The 19,250-nt window shown below is 36.8% G+C and overlaps 1 protein-coding gene across 4 annotated transcripts in view; it reads right to left on the bottom strand.

Annotated features, from left to right (window-relative positions):
* CTNNA3 (catenin alpha 3) overlaps positions 1–19,250 on the bottom strand; it is a 1,458,437-nt gene that overhangs the window by 1,401,724 nt on the left and 37,463 nt on the right. For all 4 annotated transcript variants that reach the window (XM_081075326.1, XM_081075327.1, XM_081075328.1 and 1 more), the window contains exon 2: positions 15,295–15,398. In XM_081075326.1, coding sequence (XP_080931452.1) covers positions 15,295–15,393 — 99 coding nt within the window. In that variant the 5' untranslated portion in view covers positions 15,394–15,398. The remainder of the gene's footprint in view (positions 1–15,294; positions 15,399–19,250) is intronic.

A 19,250-nucleotide genomic window follows, 5' to 3' on the forward strand; every position in this document is an offset into this window, starting at 1 on the left:
TCTGGGTATTTATCCAAAAAAACCCGAAATGCTACTCCAAAGGGACATGTGCATCTATATGTTCATTGAGCGTTGTTTACAATGCCAACATGTGGAGGCAGCCTGGGTGTCCATTGATGGAAGAATGGATAAAGAGGAGGTGGTACATATATACAATGTACTATTGTTCAGCCATGGAAGAGAATGGGTTCTTGCCATCTGTAGCAGCATGGATGGACTTGGAGGGTGTTGTGCTGAGTGGAGTATATCAGACAGAGAAAGAGATATACAGTGTGATTTCACTTATATGTGGAGTCTAAGAACAAAATTAACAAACAAAACAGAAACAAAGTCATAGATACAGTTGAAGGTTGCCAGATGAGAGGAGGTTTGGGGGTGTGGGTGAAAAAAGGGGAAGGGATTAAAAAATATAAATTGGTTGTTACCAAGTAGTTATGGGGATGGAGGATATAGCATAAGGAATGTAGTCAATAATATTGTAATAGCTGTGGATGGTGTCAGACAGATACTACATTTGTTGGGGTGATAAATGGGAGGGGGTTGGGGACAGTGTGGAAAAGGTGAAGGGGTTAAGAAGTACAAACTGGGGGCCTGCCTGGTGGCTCAGGCAGTTGGAACTCCATGTTCCTAACTCCAAAGGCTGCAGTTTTGATTCCCACATGGGCCAGTGGGCTCTCAACCACAAGGTTGCCAGTTCAACTCCTCGAGTCCCACAAAGGATGGTGGGCTCTGGCCCCTGCAACTAAGATTGAACATGGCACCTTGAGCTGAGCTGCTTTCCAGATGGCTCAGTTAATTGGAGCGCCTCCTCTCAACCACAAGGTTTCCAGTTCGATTCCTCAAGTCCCACAAGGGATGGTGGGCTGCGCCCCCTGCAACTAGCAACAGCAACTGGACCTGGAGCTGAGCTGCGCCTCCACAACTAAGACTGAAAGGACAACAACTTGAAGCTGAACGGCACCCTCCACAACTAAGATTGAAAGGACAACAACTTGACTTGGGGGGGGAAAAAAAGTGAAAAATAAAAAGTACAAACTGGTAATTAACATCATAGTCATGGGGATGCAAAGTACAGCAGAGAGAATATAGTTAATAATATAGTAATAACTATGTATCGCTCCAGGTGAGTACTAGACTAGCCAGGAGGATCATTTCTTAAATTACATAAATGTGTAACCACTATGTTGAATACATGAAATTAATATAAAATAATAGAGAACGTCGACTGTAATTGAAAAATTTTAAAGAGGGGGAAAAGGTGAAGGGGAATAGAGGTTCAAATTTCCAGGTATAAAACAAATAAGTCATGGGGACGTAATGTACAGCATAGGAAATATAGTCATTAATACTATAATACCATAATACAGTATCAGACAGTTTCTGGACTTATGGTGATCACTTCTTCTTTAAGTATATAAATGCTGAATAACTATGGTATGCCCCTGAAACTAATATAACATTATATGTTAGCTATATTTTTAATAAAAAATAATAAAATATAATAAAATAAAAATTATATTTTTAATAATTTTTAATAAAAAATAATAAAATATGTGGGGGAAAAGGGCATTCATGTATATGCTCTAATGGAATTTAAACCAGGGCACAGTTGTATATGTATGAGAGTATGTGTGCATGAAAAATTTCCTGTTTTCCTCTTCACCCCTCAGACTCCCAAAAACTTGTCTAAAACAGCTAATGTGTTCTGGAATTTATAGGAAATGTTATTATAGGAAAGATAAAATAAAGTTTTACATTTTATACAGCTTTTAGAAAGTGGCAGAATTCAGGTATTCTAAAGTAAGTCAATAGGGTTTGCTGATAGACTGGTTAAGTTATAAAAGAAATAGGAGGTCAAAAGTCTCTGTCGCATCTGGTCTGAGCAGCTGGGTGTATGAAGGCAATATTTATTTAAGGAGATATGAGGAGGAAGGGCAATCAAGAGGTGAGCCTTAGACATGTTAAGTTTGCATATTAGAGTTGCTAAATTGGAGACTAGTATACAATTATAGAGTTGAGAGAGGTAAATTCTGAAGATAAGTTTCTTATAGCTTACATTTTCATTATAATTATTCACATACCAATGGTTTTGCTGGTCTTATTACAGTTTCAAAGATATCTGAGAATAGTATTTATTTTATCGATATCATGAGACTGTATGAGAGCTCCTAAAAACAATATACAGCTAGAGAAGTTACAGAACTGAGCTTTGGGCACCCCAACACTTAGAGGTAGTATTTCTCAGGAAACCTGACCATGAACCTATTCGTCCTAGGATATGTGGCTTTTGCTATTTCAAATGTAATTATTATTTAGAAAGATGTTCGTTTTACACAGAGCAATAACTCAGACACAAATTCAGTCTTCAGTAAACAATGCAATGTTAGTCCTACAGACTACTTCTCTACAAATTTTCCCAAAAATGTGGTGAAAAATTATCAAGATACTGAATTAAAAAACCAAAGAAAAATTATAATCATGCTGCTATTTATACCTAAATCAAGCATTCATCATTCTGGTGAATCAATAACCAATAGTTTATAGTAGAGTACTGATTCAAAGAAGTGCTGAGCAAGAAAAAGCCAAAGGACAATTCTTTTCCATCAATAACCATTGACTACTTGAAAGAAACAAAATAAGAAGTGAAAAATCCAATGAGGCCAAAGCTGGCCCTAAAATAATGGGCTGACCTTACCTGGTCACCTGGTCCCTTGGTCCATCCAACCCAGCATTCCACATCTAGCAGTGATTGATGGTGGGATATGGTGATGACCACTAATTCCATGTTCCAACTTTGTTTAATAACCATTTACAACCCTACCAACTATAAAATTGAATAAAGTATGCCAACATGTCTTGTCAACAAAAACTTGTAAAGTTTTATCTGCCATTTACCCCCACTATCTGTTGCCAGATTTCCACTTCCCATCTACTCTTAACCATTAGATTTTTTTCCTTTTGTCTTCTAACACAAAACTCCTTCTTATTAAAGATGTCCAGGGAAAATACACATAATCACCTGCTCATTATGTATGAATAAGACAGATGTTAAGCAAGAAAGACAACAGGAGATAGTGATTAGATTTGTAGGGCTCTATTTTCATGACCTTAGAGCAACACAAACATGCTTTGAGAACAGCCCATCAGGGATTAAATATCGATGCTCAGTTTAAAATTGATTAGGTTGTATCCCCCTCATTTGTCAGGAATTTGTCTAAGTCCACAAAGACATTTTTGCCTCACTTATTGGTGAAAATTATACATCAGTCACCATCTTGAATCCTCTGGGCTAGTGCTTGCCCTTTGATGTCCTGAAGTCCCTCCTTCAAAATATCAGGATGTTACCACAGTGCCCTAATTCTAAAACACCATCAACTATAACATATACCATCAATTTAACCACCTTTCAGAATGCAAGTGTTTACAATATTTAGTCAATATTGAACCTTCTATATCCAAGGCTGAGCCATGAGGCCAGGAAAGGAGAGGGCCAGCTTTGGAACTCAAAGATACCATTGATCATCTTTGAGTTTCAAAACTGGCTTTCTTGAGCAAAAGTAGTTATGAAAGCCATTAGAAAAAAAGAGCAGATTGTTTTCTAGATTCTTTTAGTTCCCATTTAGTGAAAATTATATCTGATAGACTGGATCATACAGTTTGATAAAAAAAAAAAAAAAATCTGGTCAGACAGGAAAAAGAAGTAAGGAAGCTCTCCTCACCTATCCCAACTGACTATTGGAAGAAGCTGCTGACAGGTAAGAAAGATACATGTAAGGTACATGTGCTTATTTCTCCTTGCTGAGCTTCACCCAGATTAAGGATCTGTGTTACCATGATTGAGAGAAGACACTGGAAGCAAAGGGACTTTGGTTTCACTTATCTTTGGGACTCTGGAAAAAACTGCTCATGAGCTTCCTTACGCAATCTTTGGGTGGGCACAGTGAAATCTTGGCATCACAGGGTAATGAGATAGAGAATGCCAGCTTCACTTTCCCAAGCCACTCTTTCCCAAGCCACGTGGGAACGAAGACTAGATAAGACCCAGACCATCCTAGATATCCTAATAGCCAATCTGACTGTGTTGAAGACTGGTGGGCCTGCCCTAAGCCCACCATGGTGAAGAGCAAGGTGATCCTACAGCAGAAGCTGTGAGGTGAACAGAAAATGCCAGGCACCTGATGGAGGATGTAGCTGAAAGGTTGGGGTCTGAAGGCCCCGGTGAGTCTAAGGCATTCCAGGAGAATATAAGCAACATCCCCACTCCAACCACACGTTTCTAGTCATTTTATCTAAAGAAACTGAGTAGTTACCAAAAGGGAGTCTTTACACTGCTGAATCACACCAGTTACCAATCTTATTGGCTGAAATAAAAGGCATGTATCCCAGTTTCCAGGGGCTGGGAGCTTATGAGGAAGATCAGATTATTTATGGAAGATAAAGGAGCTAAACTGTACTGTAGGTAAATTTGTGAATCAAAAGAATCAAAAAGGACAACTATATGAAATGTTTATATCCATCGTAAGATGGATCCTAATTTCAGAAATGTTAAAAAATGTAAGGTGGAGAATGTGGGAAAATGTGTCTAAATTGAAGAAATACAATGTCTTGCAAATCAGGGTTGAGAATGCAAATCATTTCCTAAGAGAATACACATATCTGAAAACTACAAACCACATTTTTTAAGCCTTACTATGTAGAGCATTCAGTACTATGATATTGTGTATCTCCAAATTCTACTATAAAAAGGTTAAGTTACTTTCCCAGAGTTAAAAATTATGTCTAGTTTGTAACAAACTGTGTCCTAGTTCCAAACATCCTTAAAAAGCTAGCTCTTGAAAATCTGTTCTTTTCTCATGTCATGCTTCCTGGTAGCCCAAAGCCATTTCTGGGAAGACAAGAATTACTTGATGTAAGACTCCACAGGCTTGAAGAGGGAAGGAAAGGAAGTCGGGGTGGCTAGGCCTAAGTTAGGGTGTGGGAGAGGCAGAACCTCTTCAGAAGAAATGCACAGGTCCCACCCAACAGGATGGTTAACCATGGGCAGCCCCTTCAAGGACCCAATTGCAGCACACAATATGAGTATCAGTTGGGAAATTCCTGGTGACTTCACCACTAAGGAACCATCAGGTAAAGGGCAGTGGTTTTCAACTCTGACTACCCAAGGTTGGAAATTAAAAGTTGAAATGTATAGTCTCCTACACCTATGCTTCTCAAACATTAATGTGATACAAATCACCTGGAATATTATTACATCATAGATTTTGATTCAGTTGGTCTGGGGTGGCATCTAAGGGTCTGCATTTTTTTAGGAGTTTCCAAATGAACCCAAGACTGTCAGTTCTTAGACAACACTTTGGTGGCAGCAAGGTCCTCATCCAGTGGTTGTACAATAGAATCACCTGGAGCCTTTTTAAAAATACTGTTGATGAGTTCCTACTCTAGAAATTCTGATTTAATCGGCCTTAGCTTTGACCTGAAGTTTGTAAGTTCCTCAAGTGATGCCTTGTACAGCTCAGGTTGAGAAGCACTGGTTCAGGTGATTGTAAATGTAAACTCCTTCATGTGATGTAATACCACACCATAATTTCAGACTTGTATACAGGTAACCCCCATATAATACAGCACTTCTGTAACACGGTTTCGCTCTAAAATAGTTCGAGAATTGGGAAAATCCCTCGTACAACACAGCAGCCTAGAACACAGTTTCACTCTAACATGGGTTGAGAATTAAAGAAATCCCCAAACAACATGGAGCGTAATAAAAGCTTTTAAGAGCAAAAGATATCTCATTTGAAATTAAGGAAATCCCCAAACACGGAATGTAACAAAACCTTTTAAGAGCAAAAGATATCTCATTCAAAATTTTTCATCCGAGTGTGGATGTCATAACAGATTTGACTGCAGAATTTTAAAATGTATTAGAATTTTAAATCCATTTTGTTCATGGAGTATTAAGTTCAGAGGCAGAACATACCTTGTCAAAAAGAAAACGCCCTCGCTTAATGGTTCCTAGTAGTGATGATGAAGAAAACATTATTTAATACATATTAATACGTTATACTTTTGGTGAAAATTGCTTTAATAAAAATATTTCTTTTAATTATAAAAATATAATAGTATGTTTTTTTAATCTTTGGAACCTAACCCCCTTTTTTGCACCAGTTCTTTGTTTCGTATAACACAGATTCGCATAACAGCATTTTTTAGGAACTTAACAACCTTGTTAAACAGGGGTTGCCTGTATTATGAATCTCTTCCTTCACTACCACTTCCTCCACCTCAAGCAAAGTCCACCAAAACCAAGGATGCCACATGAATTAAGTTTCTGGACCCAATTTCAATTGTGTGTTCAGGGGGATGGGAGTCCCACACCATCAAGCAATTCTTGGGTCACCAGCTGAAAGTACTACGATTCAACTCAATGCTGACACTATCTACCCTGAGATAGCGTCAGATTCCACAAGTAAATGGTTCAATCCTACAAGACTTCCCCCGCACCTTCAGTTGCTAGCCGTGGTAACCTGTGCTTCTGACTAACTGGCTATAAATTACAGGTTCCCAACAACCCCCTCCTTGGGTTTGATTAATTTGCTAAAGCAACTCACAAAACTCAGAGAAACATTTTACTTACTATATCACTGGTTTATTACAAAAGAATATAATTCAGGAAGAGCCACACGATAGAGATGCATAGGGCTGGGTATGTCGGAAGGACTTGGAGCTTCCAGGCCCTCTCTGAGCACACCATTCTCCCAGCATTCACCAAACCGGAAGTTCTTCTGCCCCACCCTTTTGGGTTTTTATGGAGGCTTCATTACACAGGCATGGTTGATTAAATCATTGGCGATTGGTGATTGAACTCCACCTCCAGCCTTTCTCCCTTCCCTAGAGGTCAGAGTGTGGGTCTGAAAGTCCCAACCCTCCAACCAGAACCATCCCCATCCTTGGTTGCTTTCCAAAAGTCACCTTATTACTATAACAAAAAACACCTTTATTACTCACAATATGCAAGAAATTCCAAGGGTTTTTGGGAGCAGTGAGCCAGGCATTAGGGATGAAGATCAAATATATATGAAAAACATATATTTGGTCATCTGAATGACCAAATATATATTTCTTATAAGTCACAGTATCATACCATGGGTACCCAAACCTCTTCAGTCCACCATACCCTAATCCATACATTAGTAGATTGCTGGCTAAGGAAGAGCTGCAGAACATGGACCAAGATCTCTCAGCTGCAGTAGTTTTCCTAGATCTGATACTAATAGTTCTACTGGGACCTAGGAGGACTAACTGTTCCAGAGAGTTGATATTGGAGGTTACCCCAGAAATTCCTTATAAATTTATTCCAGATGGGTACTGCCCAATCCCATTAAAAAGTCATAGAATGGGCACCATTCTAGGTCAAGCCTTTGGTGAAGAGGCATAACTATGCTCACTACTGGCTGATGTAACAGCCAACACAGCAGTTCCCATATTGTAATCACCTGGGGGAGGAGGAGTTTAAAATTAAGGCCTGTTCCTACTCCCAAAGAGTCTGACTTAATTGGTTTCCTGTATGGTCTGGGCATCAGCATTTTTTAAAGCTCCCCAAGTGACTTTCATGCAGCCAGAGTTGAAACCAACTGGGCTAACAGGATCTCAACAGTAACAGGAATTTTCTGAATTGCCTAGTTATCACTCTCCCCCCGAATGAGGCTTTTGTGTCTCTCACAGGGCTTGACCACAAAACATTCCATTATAATTTATCTCACAGGGGGCTCCCGACTGTGTGTGAGACAGTGCCCATTCTTACCCTTCCTTAACCAGTGAGTGCAGAGTATCTCCATGAGAAAATGAACAGTCTAGAGCAGGGGCCTGCAAATTAAGTACCCAGGACCAAATCTGACCTCTTGTACGTTCTTGTAAATAAAGTTTTATTGGAACACAGCCACATTCATTTGTTTACATATTGTATAGGGTTGCTTCCAAACGACAACAGCAGAGCAGTTGCAGCAGAGACCCTAGAGCTGTCCAAGATGAAACCATTTATTATTGGACTCATACAAAAAATGTTTGCTGACCAATGGTCTCGAGTCGTGTAGTTGTCAAGCTGCAACCGTATCTCCTGAGACAAGCTGGGTGTTCTGAAATAGCCCAGGATGTACTATGAAGGGTAGAATCACATGTCAAGGACTAAAAATGACCACATCTGGAGAGATATGGACTTCTTCTATCTTTCAGACAGCGCCCTTCAATGGCTCCCTTCAGTCCAGCATTTTTCACATAAAGGCAAGTGGATCTGAACTTAACAATCTGCACCACCTGGCTGCCTATGGAATCAGTTTATAAGAGAAAGATCTTATTCCACAGCAAAGGTATAAGTGGGTGTCTGTGGGATTATTCTGGATTTGCGGAGGAAAAGATGGACTGTGACTGAAAGGTAAAGTACCAACAGCAGTGGAGTGGCTGGGGATGGTCAGGGAACCCAGAACAACAGGGCAGCAACATTGGAATGAGTAAAAAGAAAATCAGAGTCTGACAGAATAAAAGATGTAGGAAGCAAGCTGAGAAGAGGTGAAGACTGACATCTGCCCACAGTTGATCTCAAAGCTTCCCGGTTCTGGTGGTGGGGGCACCCCTCGGAAGCTCGACTATGCATAGCCCAGCTGGACCCATGATATTTTAATCAATTGGCTACTAGCTTTCTTATCGTTATTTTCATTTAAAGAGTGGCTTCCTTTTTCTCAACTATTTGTTTCTCAAGGAAGACTATAGCCTAACAATTTTCCCCTGAGAACAGTTTTCTGGCTGTAAACGAATGCTGAAATAGATAAATTCACTTTATTAGAATCAATTCAACTATACTAAATCACCTTAAGCTTTAAAACATTATTGAGGCAGTATTAAGTTCATTTCTTCATCCTACCATAAAAATAACATCGTTATACCTATTAAGCCTTGAGCCTTTGAGTGTTTAAAAGACATTTAATTTACTAACTTTTAAGGTTACTGTTAAGGTTATAGTCAAAACTCTAATGTTTACTTATAATCTGTAAGAGCACTATATGTATGCAGACTTGACTTTGAAATTTCCTTGGAACCTTCAATATTAATTCTGATACAGATTCTAGTAATAGAATAATCAGCAAGGCTATGAAAAAAGCAGCTTGGAGATAAAACCAAGAAAACATAAGTAAATGGCATCATGCTCATTCAAAATGACCTATAGAAATGACAGAAAACAACCATAAATGAAACTTGAATTCTTTTCTAAAATAAACTAAGGAAATTACATTGTAGGAGGCTAAGAAGCCAAATCATGTCCTCTTCTGCTACCTGGAAGTCAATCAGATCTGTCTATAGGACACTGGCAAATGAACTCTTTGGGCATCTAGGCATCTATTTTGATATCTAAATTGATATGCATGATTGCTTTTTATTCCCTCTTGACTGACAGATAGGAGAAAGAAATTATGTTGAGAGTAGAATATGGCAGAGAGGTTCTGCATGGGAGCCAGAGAGGAAAGAAAAACATGGTGCTTAGAGGAGTAAGGATTAACTGTTCACCATCCAGTTACTTGGACTGAGCTTGATTCTAACAAGGAGAGGGGAGTGATTCGCAAAGGAGGTAAAAGGAGTTGTGTTCTTAAGGAATTTTGTGTGACTTGAAGTGCAAGCATTCTTTCACTGGAGCCCATGTGATGGAGTGAAGCGCAGTTGAGAAAAGAGGCATTCTACCCTCTTTTGTAGAAGCTCAGTGCCATTTCACCACCTTGAGGATTCACAGCTTTGGAGGTATTGAGATATGGCTACCTTGGTATATCCATTCCCAGTCTCACAATGGGCATCATTAGCAGTTACTATTCACTGTCAATAAGATGAAACCAATAAAATGAAGGCACATAGACTGGTTTGGGAACACAGGTAAGTCATACTTTAGAGACTTGAAAATCTGGAGATAAGGGAAGAGCAGAAGAGAGACTTTACAGGAAAATCTTCATTCTAGCATTAAATAATAAGGCAATTATAGGAATCCTGGACTGCTGCTGCTAATGGAACTTCTTTTGAACTCTCAACCACTGATGTGGAAGTAGGAGGCCAGGGAATCAGATTACATAAGAAACAAAAGCATCTGGCCTACATGGCCAGTACTCAAGGAACTGGAAACAGCAAGACCCCACAGAGGCTAGTGTATACTTCTGAGACTAGAATGTGGTTTGGTAGTTGGAAGAATCCATCAAAATCTTGGTAACTAGTTAACTAGTTAACTTCTTTGTCGCTCGCTCAACAGCAGAAATTTGTGAACTCGAATTTGAAAACTGCTTCACTCTTCCACATTTTCTAGCTCTTTCTGTGTGTCTTTTAGCTTTGCACATGATATAACTGTCTAACTGTAGGTACTAACCGCTTAACTCTCAGTATGTAGTCAATTTCCCAAAGAGGATGGTGATAGGACTAATCCACTGTCATCTGCAAGAGGCAGAGCTCTCATTCCAGATTGCCTCATAGGCTTCTTACAGTCATGTTCTCTTCCCCTGTTACAACAGTGGAAGTAAATGTTGAGATAGAATCTCAGTTAGCCTGGGTCCCTGAGTGCCTGTACTAAGCAGAGACACCCCCCACCCCAAGCCAACTCACATTGGACATGTAACTTTAGAAGGAAATTAACTTTTGTTAAGACTCAGAGATTTGGGGGTTGTTTTCTTATCACAGCATAACCTAGCTTATGCTGACTGATAAAAGAGTTAGCAGATATTCTTAAACTAGACCCAATAAGTATTATGGAGTAAATAAAAACCCATCCTCAAGAGACTCCCGGAAATAGATGGGAGACACTACAGAAGTAGAAACTGGGAAAGGGCCAAGAGGTCCTACAAGTATTAGGGGTGAGAGCCAGAGGAATAATGTTTAATGCTATTGATATAACTCTGTATTTACCTCTTGAAAACATGGGATATAGGTACATCAGAAAATACATTTGAACCTTTGTGGGAAAAAAAAAACTTTATAGGAGATAACACATCATAAGGTGTTTGTTATTGCTTTCATCTTAAAGATTTTTGAGTAAGTCAATTCTTTTAGCTTACATTCAACAGTCTGACACATAACAAACCATATTTTGTGGCAAATAAGATTATAGATGTTTCTGTTATGTAATGACTATAGCATGATCTAACAGTTTATATCCCCTTCAGAGAGTATACAACATAGAGATATAAATTCTTTTCATTGCAATTCTACATAAATAGACGTTCTGCACTGCATTGACAAACTTGGATCTTGAAAGTGATAAAGTGCATATGTCTACAGTTGCAATGATAAAAATGCAATTGCTGAGAAAAAGTTATTTCTGATCCATTGGAGGAATTTATTACAGAAGGATGAAACTGTGTAAATTATCACATAGAGAAAATGAAAGCGAATGATTGAAATATATCCCAGGATGAACATCCCTGCAAAATGACCTAGTGATTTACCTATGCCTAAGAAAAAAAAAGATTAAAGATAAATCAAGTTTGGTGGGGAAGACTCTGGTAACTACAAAAAGAGCAGAATAAGATTTACGAATAAATGAATTTAGAAGTCAAAGCGACATAATATATCTACAATCAATTACTCCAAAAATTAAAATGTAATTTTTACTTTGAATTACACACAGAAGTGGTAAGTAATATCTGTGGAAACTTGAAAGCAAAGGAATATAACATGAAGATAAATAATGAGAAAAGGTGAGAATTTTTTTAATGGGGCTACTAAATTGATAACTATCAGGTGGCACTATGAACTTAAAGATCATGAACTTCTTTTGGAATGTTTTCCAATATAATCAGTGACTATGTTACATACGTAAAATAAACCATGTAACTATTTCAAATTAAACACTTTTTGAAAAAAAAGAAGAATGACATGTTTAATGTGATGTTATTCTATTAAAAAAAACACCTTTAAGATAATTTAATGGGATTTTTTTACTTATACTAATATGTGATATATGATCAAAGTAATAGATATAAGAAGGTTATGCATCAAATCCAAAAAGGTCATTTTTTTTGTTTAAGATTTCTATTGGGGCAGGGGAACAGGACTTTATTGGGGAACACGTGTACTTCCGGGACATTTCCAAGTCAAGTTGTCCTTTCAATCTTAGTTGTGGAGGGTGAAGCTCAGATCCAGGTGGTTGAGAGCCTGCGCTCCAACCAACTGAGCCATCTGGCCACCCAGGAGCTCAGTGGCAGCTCATTGACTTCATTCTAGTTGCAGCCCATGTTGGAATCGAACTGGCAGCCCCATTGCTCAGAGCGCTCATGCTCTAACCAACTGAGCCACCCGTCCACCTCAGGTCATTTAAATTAATAACTCTTTGACTTTGAAATGCAGTTTTTGAAAAAAAAAAAAAAAAAAGAAATGCAGTTTTTGTTTGTTTGTTTTGTTTTGTTTGTCTGTTTAGTTTCAGGTGTACAAAAACAGTTGTAATAGTTAGATATTTACACCCCTCACAAAGTGATAACCCCCCTCTCGCAATCTACTACCCCTCTGACATCGAATATAGCTGTTACAGTTCCATTGACTCTATTCCCTATGCTGTACTCCACATCCTGTGTCTACCGTGATTGCCAGAAAATAAGACCTACCCTGAAAATAAGCCCCAGTTAAGATCTCAGCCAGACGGACGCATTTAGTATGTTATGACGATGTTCCAGAAGAAGATGACATGACTGTATTTGAATAAACGTAGTTTTGTTGTACATGAAAAAATAAGACATCCCCTGAAAATAAGCCCTAATGGAGCAAAAATTAATATAAGATCCGGTCTTGTTTCCGGGGAAACATGGGATATCTATATCTATATCTATCTATCTGTCTATATATATATTAAATTATAGTTGACATTCAGTATTATCAGCTTCAGCTTCAGGTGTACAGTGCAGTGGAAATGCACTGGTTTTTAATAAGGAGAATCCCATTATAGTGATAATCAAGAATGTGTCCAAATAATTTTATTGTACTAGAATTCTCCTTTATGAGATAGTTCCTGAATATAACAAGTATTCTATAAATTATTAATATTTTTTACTTGACTTGAATATTGCTAAGCTAGAAACTTTTTTCTAACTGGCATATTGGTGAAGTAGAACCACCTTCATGAAATCAATAAACAATTTCAAAAACATTGACAATACTCTTAAGAAAGATAAAATTAGCAATTACATTTACTTGTAACTAAGAACTATCTGGCACATAATACATACTGATTTCTCTTTCCCTGACTCATCTTCTTACAGATCATGCAAAGTCTGAATCCAGACACCATATTAAAAGTCCACTAAAATTAACATTATCACACTTTTTTAAAGAGTTAAATTCCTTTCCAATCAAATAAAATTACTTCAGGTCATTTTCACCCTTTTAATTTTCTAGGTGGTCTCAATAAAAGTTTATAAATTATTATAACAGTTTTTAAAAATTCCAGAAAATATACACAAACTGTGAACAGCAGTTTCTCTATTCATAAGCAATATGTCAGCAGCCTTTGTTATTAGCACATCTTAAGTGGCCAACCGTAATGTTCCATTGTTGTGAAACAAGTGAGGATTATATAGTGGCATTAATGTACCTGCCCTTACCAGCCATCTCCACCATGAAGGCTATTTCCACATCCCACACCCAGTAATGTCATAGGAACAAAATCTTAAATGACTTGGAGAACTCATTTAATACTTTCCCAAAAAAAGTTGGTGATATGTATGAAAAAGCATAAGAATTCTATCTTGGTCACTTATTTTTACATTTAGCAATTAATCCTAGCATAACAATTCAAACTAATACAAAAAATTATATACACAGATATTCAAGATAGCATTATTTATAATAGTGAAAACTAGAAACAACCTAAATGTCCAAAAATGAGAGGCTACTTTAAAAAAACTATGGATAATTAAACAGCAGTTTTATTAAATGATGCTTACAAAGAATTGGAAATTATAAGAATATCATTTAAATGAAAGAAAAAAATAAAACCTACATATACAGTTCTCTGCCTTGTTTACATATATACTTTATATATATAAGACATGTAAATATAGTCTCTTTAATGTTATAAAGTACTAAGGAGATTAAAATCACCCATAATTTTACCGTACTGTAAGTAAATTCATCAAAACATTAGTGTTAACTTCTTGGGGGTAAAATTGTGAGTGTTTTTTTTTTCACGTTTTTGTTTTGTTTTGCGTTTCCAGTTTTTTCAGTGAACTTTATCTGAAAAACAATAAATAAATTTTTTTGTTTCTTTTTAACATGAGACCATTCAGTGGGTCGCTATGATAGAGACTTTAATGACAACTGGATAGTCATCTGTATCAATTTCATACCAGGTATTAGTGCCGTTAAGACTGCCGAAGTTCATGATTAAGCTACCAAGGCATATGCATTTTGAGTTGTCCATCCAGGAACATACATCTACTTGTGCTAAGTACAACATGTACACGGTCTGTTCTCAGAGCTACTGCCCTCCCCACCATCCACCTCACAAAGAGAAGCAGAACATTTTTTAATTATCAAATGTAAAGTCAGTATAGCTTCTCACCCAAGAAACCCTTGAATGCTTCACAACCTTAAAAAAAAGGGGGAGACAATTTGTCTTAGACAGTAAGATGTAAGATAAGCCTAACAGGGAATTTCCTCGCAAATTTTGGATTAAGGACAAGTAAATCCACACTACTGTCATATGTGTTTCTTCCAGTTCTGCCTTAAGAAAATCCAATAAATAAAAGATGGACTTACATAATAAATAAGTCAGAGAATCATTATGCATATTAACAAAGGATTGTTATAAATCCTTTATAAACGGCTTTACCACAGAATTCCTTAAATAGGTGCTTTTCTCATACATTTTGGTATTTTAAAAATAATTTCCTATTTGACAAAAGAGCCACCAAGTAACTTTGGGCAAGTCACCGAAATTCTCTAGGCTCAGTTTCTTCATCTATATAAGGGTGGTTTTAACCATGCTGCTGGTCTCATTTGGTTTTCATGACTATCAAACAAGGTAATTTATGTATTAGTACTTTTAAAACTACATGTACACATTACTGCTGTTACTTTTAAAAGAGAATCGGGGGGAGGTACTTTCAGAATTTTATAATTATTACTAAATACATACGTTTTTACATTTTAACAACATTTCAATGGATGATTTTAGATGACATTTATTCTTAAGAAATCAAATCTTCTCTTGCTTAATTATCTATGTTTCCTATATTTCAGTTCTTCCACACTTACTCCACATTGCAATGTCCATGGTATTAATACCTGAATTATGAGAGGCTCCAGTAGCTTCTCTACAGTGAATGTTTGGACCTGCAAATCGTGGGGATCAATATGCAGTGTGATTGGTGTTTCCGCTGACATGCTGCCTGTGCACAAAAACAAAAGATACCTATTAATAAAGAAAAACATGTTCTAAAGGGAAGCACTAATGAAAATCAGAGTACATGAGATTTGTATTCAGAACCTCTTCCTGGTATCACCTGTAGCCCTCAGAAGACCAAGGTGCCAAGTCCACCAACAGAGAAATGAGATTCTCCAAGTGTTCCTTGAGGACACACTGTCTGGGCTGAGGACCTCTGACAAATTAATCTATGCTAGCATGTTCGTGATAAAATAATAACTCAGCACAGGTGGTTTTGCATTTGTCCAGGAGCCTTAAGTGAAAAAGAATTGCCAAGTTGATGAGACATATCTTATATTACACAAGTCTTTGACTTTTAGGAAATCATAGCACTGAGGCAGCCAGAGCCCATATTTTGCCTGTTCTTGTTAATGATGACACAGATGAAGAGGCAGGTAGGACTCTGGAAAACACTTGATACATCTCTACTTGTTTTGGGAATTGCTTATTTGAGGGTTTTGATTGGAGCAGAAAGTTGGAGGCAATTTACTTTCCTGTACAGAAAAGAAACTAACATAAATTGACATAGTTATTATAAAAAGAAGTCTCTGAGAAGACATTGATATTTGAGCAAGACAAAAATAAGAAAAAAATTACAAACCACTCTTTAAGACATTAACATTAATCTTAAAAATCAATTCAGAATATTTTTGCATAAGAATACACACACACATACATACATACACATACATACATACACACAGAGTGTGCCCCAAAAATGTGTACACATTTTGAGAAAGGGAAAGACTGTATTAAAATTGTAATACTCAATATATACCGAAAACAAAAGATGAATACAAGTCACGTTTGACTTCTGCAGTTACAAGAGGTGCTCAAAGCGGTTACCATCAGCGTAATTTTAATACAGTTTTTTCCTTTCTTAAAATGTGTATACATTTTTCGGCACCCTCTGTATATATCAAATGACCATATGTGGCATATCACAACATATTGAAATTAACACATCATCCATGAAGATTATACCTAAATCACTAAGCCCCACAAATTTGTATTAACTTCTCCACAGTCCATAAGCAACCAACAAGTACTTACTGAGGGTCCACAGAGATAAACAGTAAGAAATACTTCTCCCCTATGTATAACTTAGCCTTTTAAAAAAATTAATTTGTAGTCCACAGAAAACTTTATTACTATCAACACAAAAAACCTTCCCATTTAGCTGTTACCTATTTTCTTCTATAGTTTCCTATATTTATAGGCTAAGAGAACATATGAATCTTCCCGTAGAAAATATCCTGCTACATTCCTCATGATGCCCACAGCAACTAAAACAAAAAAGAAATAAAAAGTATTTCTTTCACTTTAATTTCTCTATTTATTATTTTAGATATAAGGGCAAACAATTGTTTTCTTTTTAATTGACTGATTGGCTCCATGAATGGATGATGAATGTACAGGTGAATGAGTGAATGGATGAATGGACACATTGTCATGGTGTGTCTCTTATCCAAAATCAGTGCCTTCAACGCTCCTGTCAATCTCAGTGCTCCTAGGAGAGAGAATTGTTCTTTTTCCTATACCCCTGCCTCCCATCCCTAAAAGATATCAGAATCTCAGAGTAACACCCATGGTGCCTCCCAGCTCCTTCCCCTGAGAGTCTACCCCGCTCTTCTCCTAGACTTTTTCAACCCCCACTGGCCCAATTGCATAAAATCAGCATCTCTTTGCTCTTCAACTTCTCCCAGTCTATTGGATCCTTTCCCTGGATCTAAATATGCATTATTGTATATACTTGAAGATAATCATGAGCTGTGTATGTGTGTGTGAGAAAAAGTGAAAAGATCAGTGCTTTACCAAGATTCTTCTACACTGTACACCTGCTACACAAGCAGACACACATACACACAAAACCATCCTATAACTAAAAATATCATCCTCATTGGCTCTTATCTGGACATACACTAATTCTCAGATTAATAACATAATTTGTTTTTAAAAGTAGAGACAAATACTGCAGAGTCCAAAAGCTTACTGCTCTTCAGATGTTAAGTGACATGACTACACTCCAGATTCTCTTAGTATAAAAATGGATATTTGAAGTATTCTTGAAAATAATAGGAATCTGTCAAAAGGTTGTCCCCAGTGATTTAACGTAGAAATGTGTACATAATCAAAATAGAGAATTTCTAATATGATTATGATCAAATATACTCACAATACTTATAATTCTTTCATGTGTCTTCAGCAAAGTTTGATATTAAAAACAAAGATAATTATTCTGACAATCTCAAAGGAAAACCACTTATGACAAATCTAATAGATTATTAAAGCAATTAAGTAAAATTACATACTCCAAAGTTGACTATACTACTAAGAACACTAATGTATACTAATCATTTCGTGTATAGTATCAAGCATTTTCTAGTCTACTCAGGAAATTATAATAAGCAATTTGAAGTGGGGATAAAAGGAAAATTTACGTATTAAATGTCCCAGGATTACTCTAGCCATGTTTTCAAGTAGCTATAATACGGTAATTATTCATCTACTAAAAATTACCGTAAATGTTGAGTGTTTTATATAAAACTAAACAGCATTATTGATTGCAGTAGTACAGTACACTTTCTAAATTGTAGCACATTTCTAGATAGTTCTCTTATCGAATATAACCCAGATGGCCTGCTCAGGGCCTCCTTGTCCCCTCTGACACTGCCATGTCTCTCCTTGCTTTCAGTCTAACCTTAACTCTACCACAAGCCACTTACACAAAGCCTACAATTCATTTACTGGTTAAGAGCTATTTTTGCCTTGAAAAATATACATCATTCAAATTGTATTAAGTGACAAATGTTATTTGATTTTCTTTTCAAATGAAAGTATAAATTACTGTTATTGTCCTATGATGTAGCAATACATAAAGACACAAATCACTATAATTTAGCTTTTTACTATCTTGCCTTTCCACTGGTTTTATTTCCTTTCTAAAAGTAGAAACATTGTTTCTTTTCTCAGCTATTTACCTGAAATGTAGAAGATATGCTCCAAACACTATTGCTAAATGGTTCCTCTCAAATGCATTTCTAAGACTGAAGTGTTTTGGTTTGGTTTGGTTTTTGTTTTCGTTTTTTCCAATCATTCCGCCTACCACTTTGAGTCCACCTAACACAGGCAAATCTAAACTGACAAATAGGATATTCCCATGGTGACCTTTCTACATAGCCCAGAGCCGATCTATGCAATCAAATATGGCCTTCAGTCTTCATAACCATCAGGATTCTATGAAATGTGTGCTCACGAAAGGGTTTACTTGTTACCCCTTTCATGACAGGTACTATCCTACATGTAAATCAAGTCAAAATGGCTGATATTGATTTGTTCTTTCATTTCAGGGAAAAGAAGTAGAAGACACTGTTGTGACCTAAAACAAGATCTAAGTGAACCTTCACAGCCATTAAAAAGATGTCTTTTCACTGCAAAATTCACAATGGGTTTTCAAAGATACTGGAATTGGAGGTGAGCACCGGTATTGGAGGCAAAGAATAAAGTCAGTCAATGGAATTGTAACAGGTATATACAATGTCAGAGGGGTAGTATATTGGGGGAGGGGTTATCACTTTCTGAAGGGTGTAAATGTCTAACTAGTACATTGTTTTGTACACCTGCATCTAATTTTTTTAAAAAAAGAACTCATACAACTCAACAACAACGACAACAACAAAAATCCAATTTAAAAAATGGGATAAAAATTAAGGAGAGTAAAAATTATCCACATTATATGTAGCCCTGCTACAAGAGCTGTTTCTTATAAAAATCTTTTGGATTTTCTTCTGTTCTATTCAGTAATCCTGATTTATTG

This window comes from Rhinolophus hipposideros, assembly GCF_964194185.1.
Source record: "Rhinolophus hipposideros genome assembly, chromosome: 15".
In the NCBI taxonomy this organism is placed as follows: Eukaryota; Metazoa; Chordata; class Mammalia; order Chiroptera; family Rhinolophidae; genus Rhinolophus; species Rhinolophus hipposideros.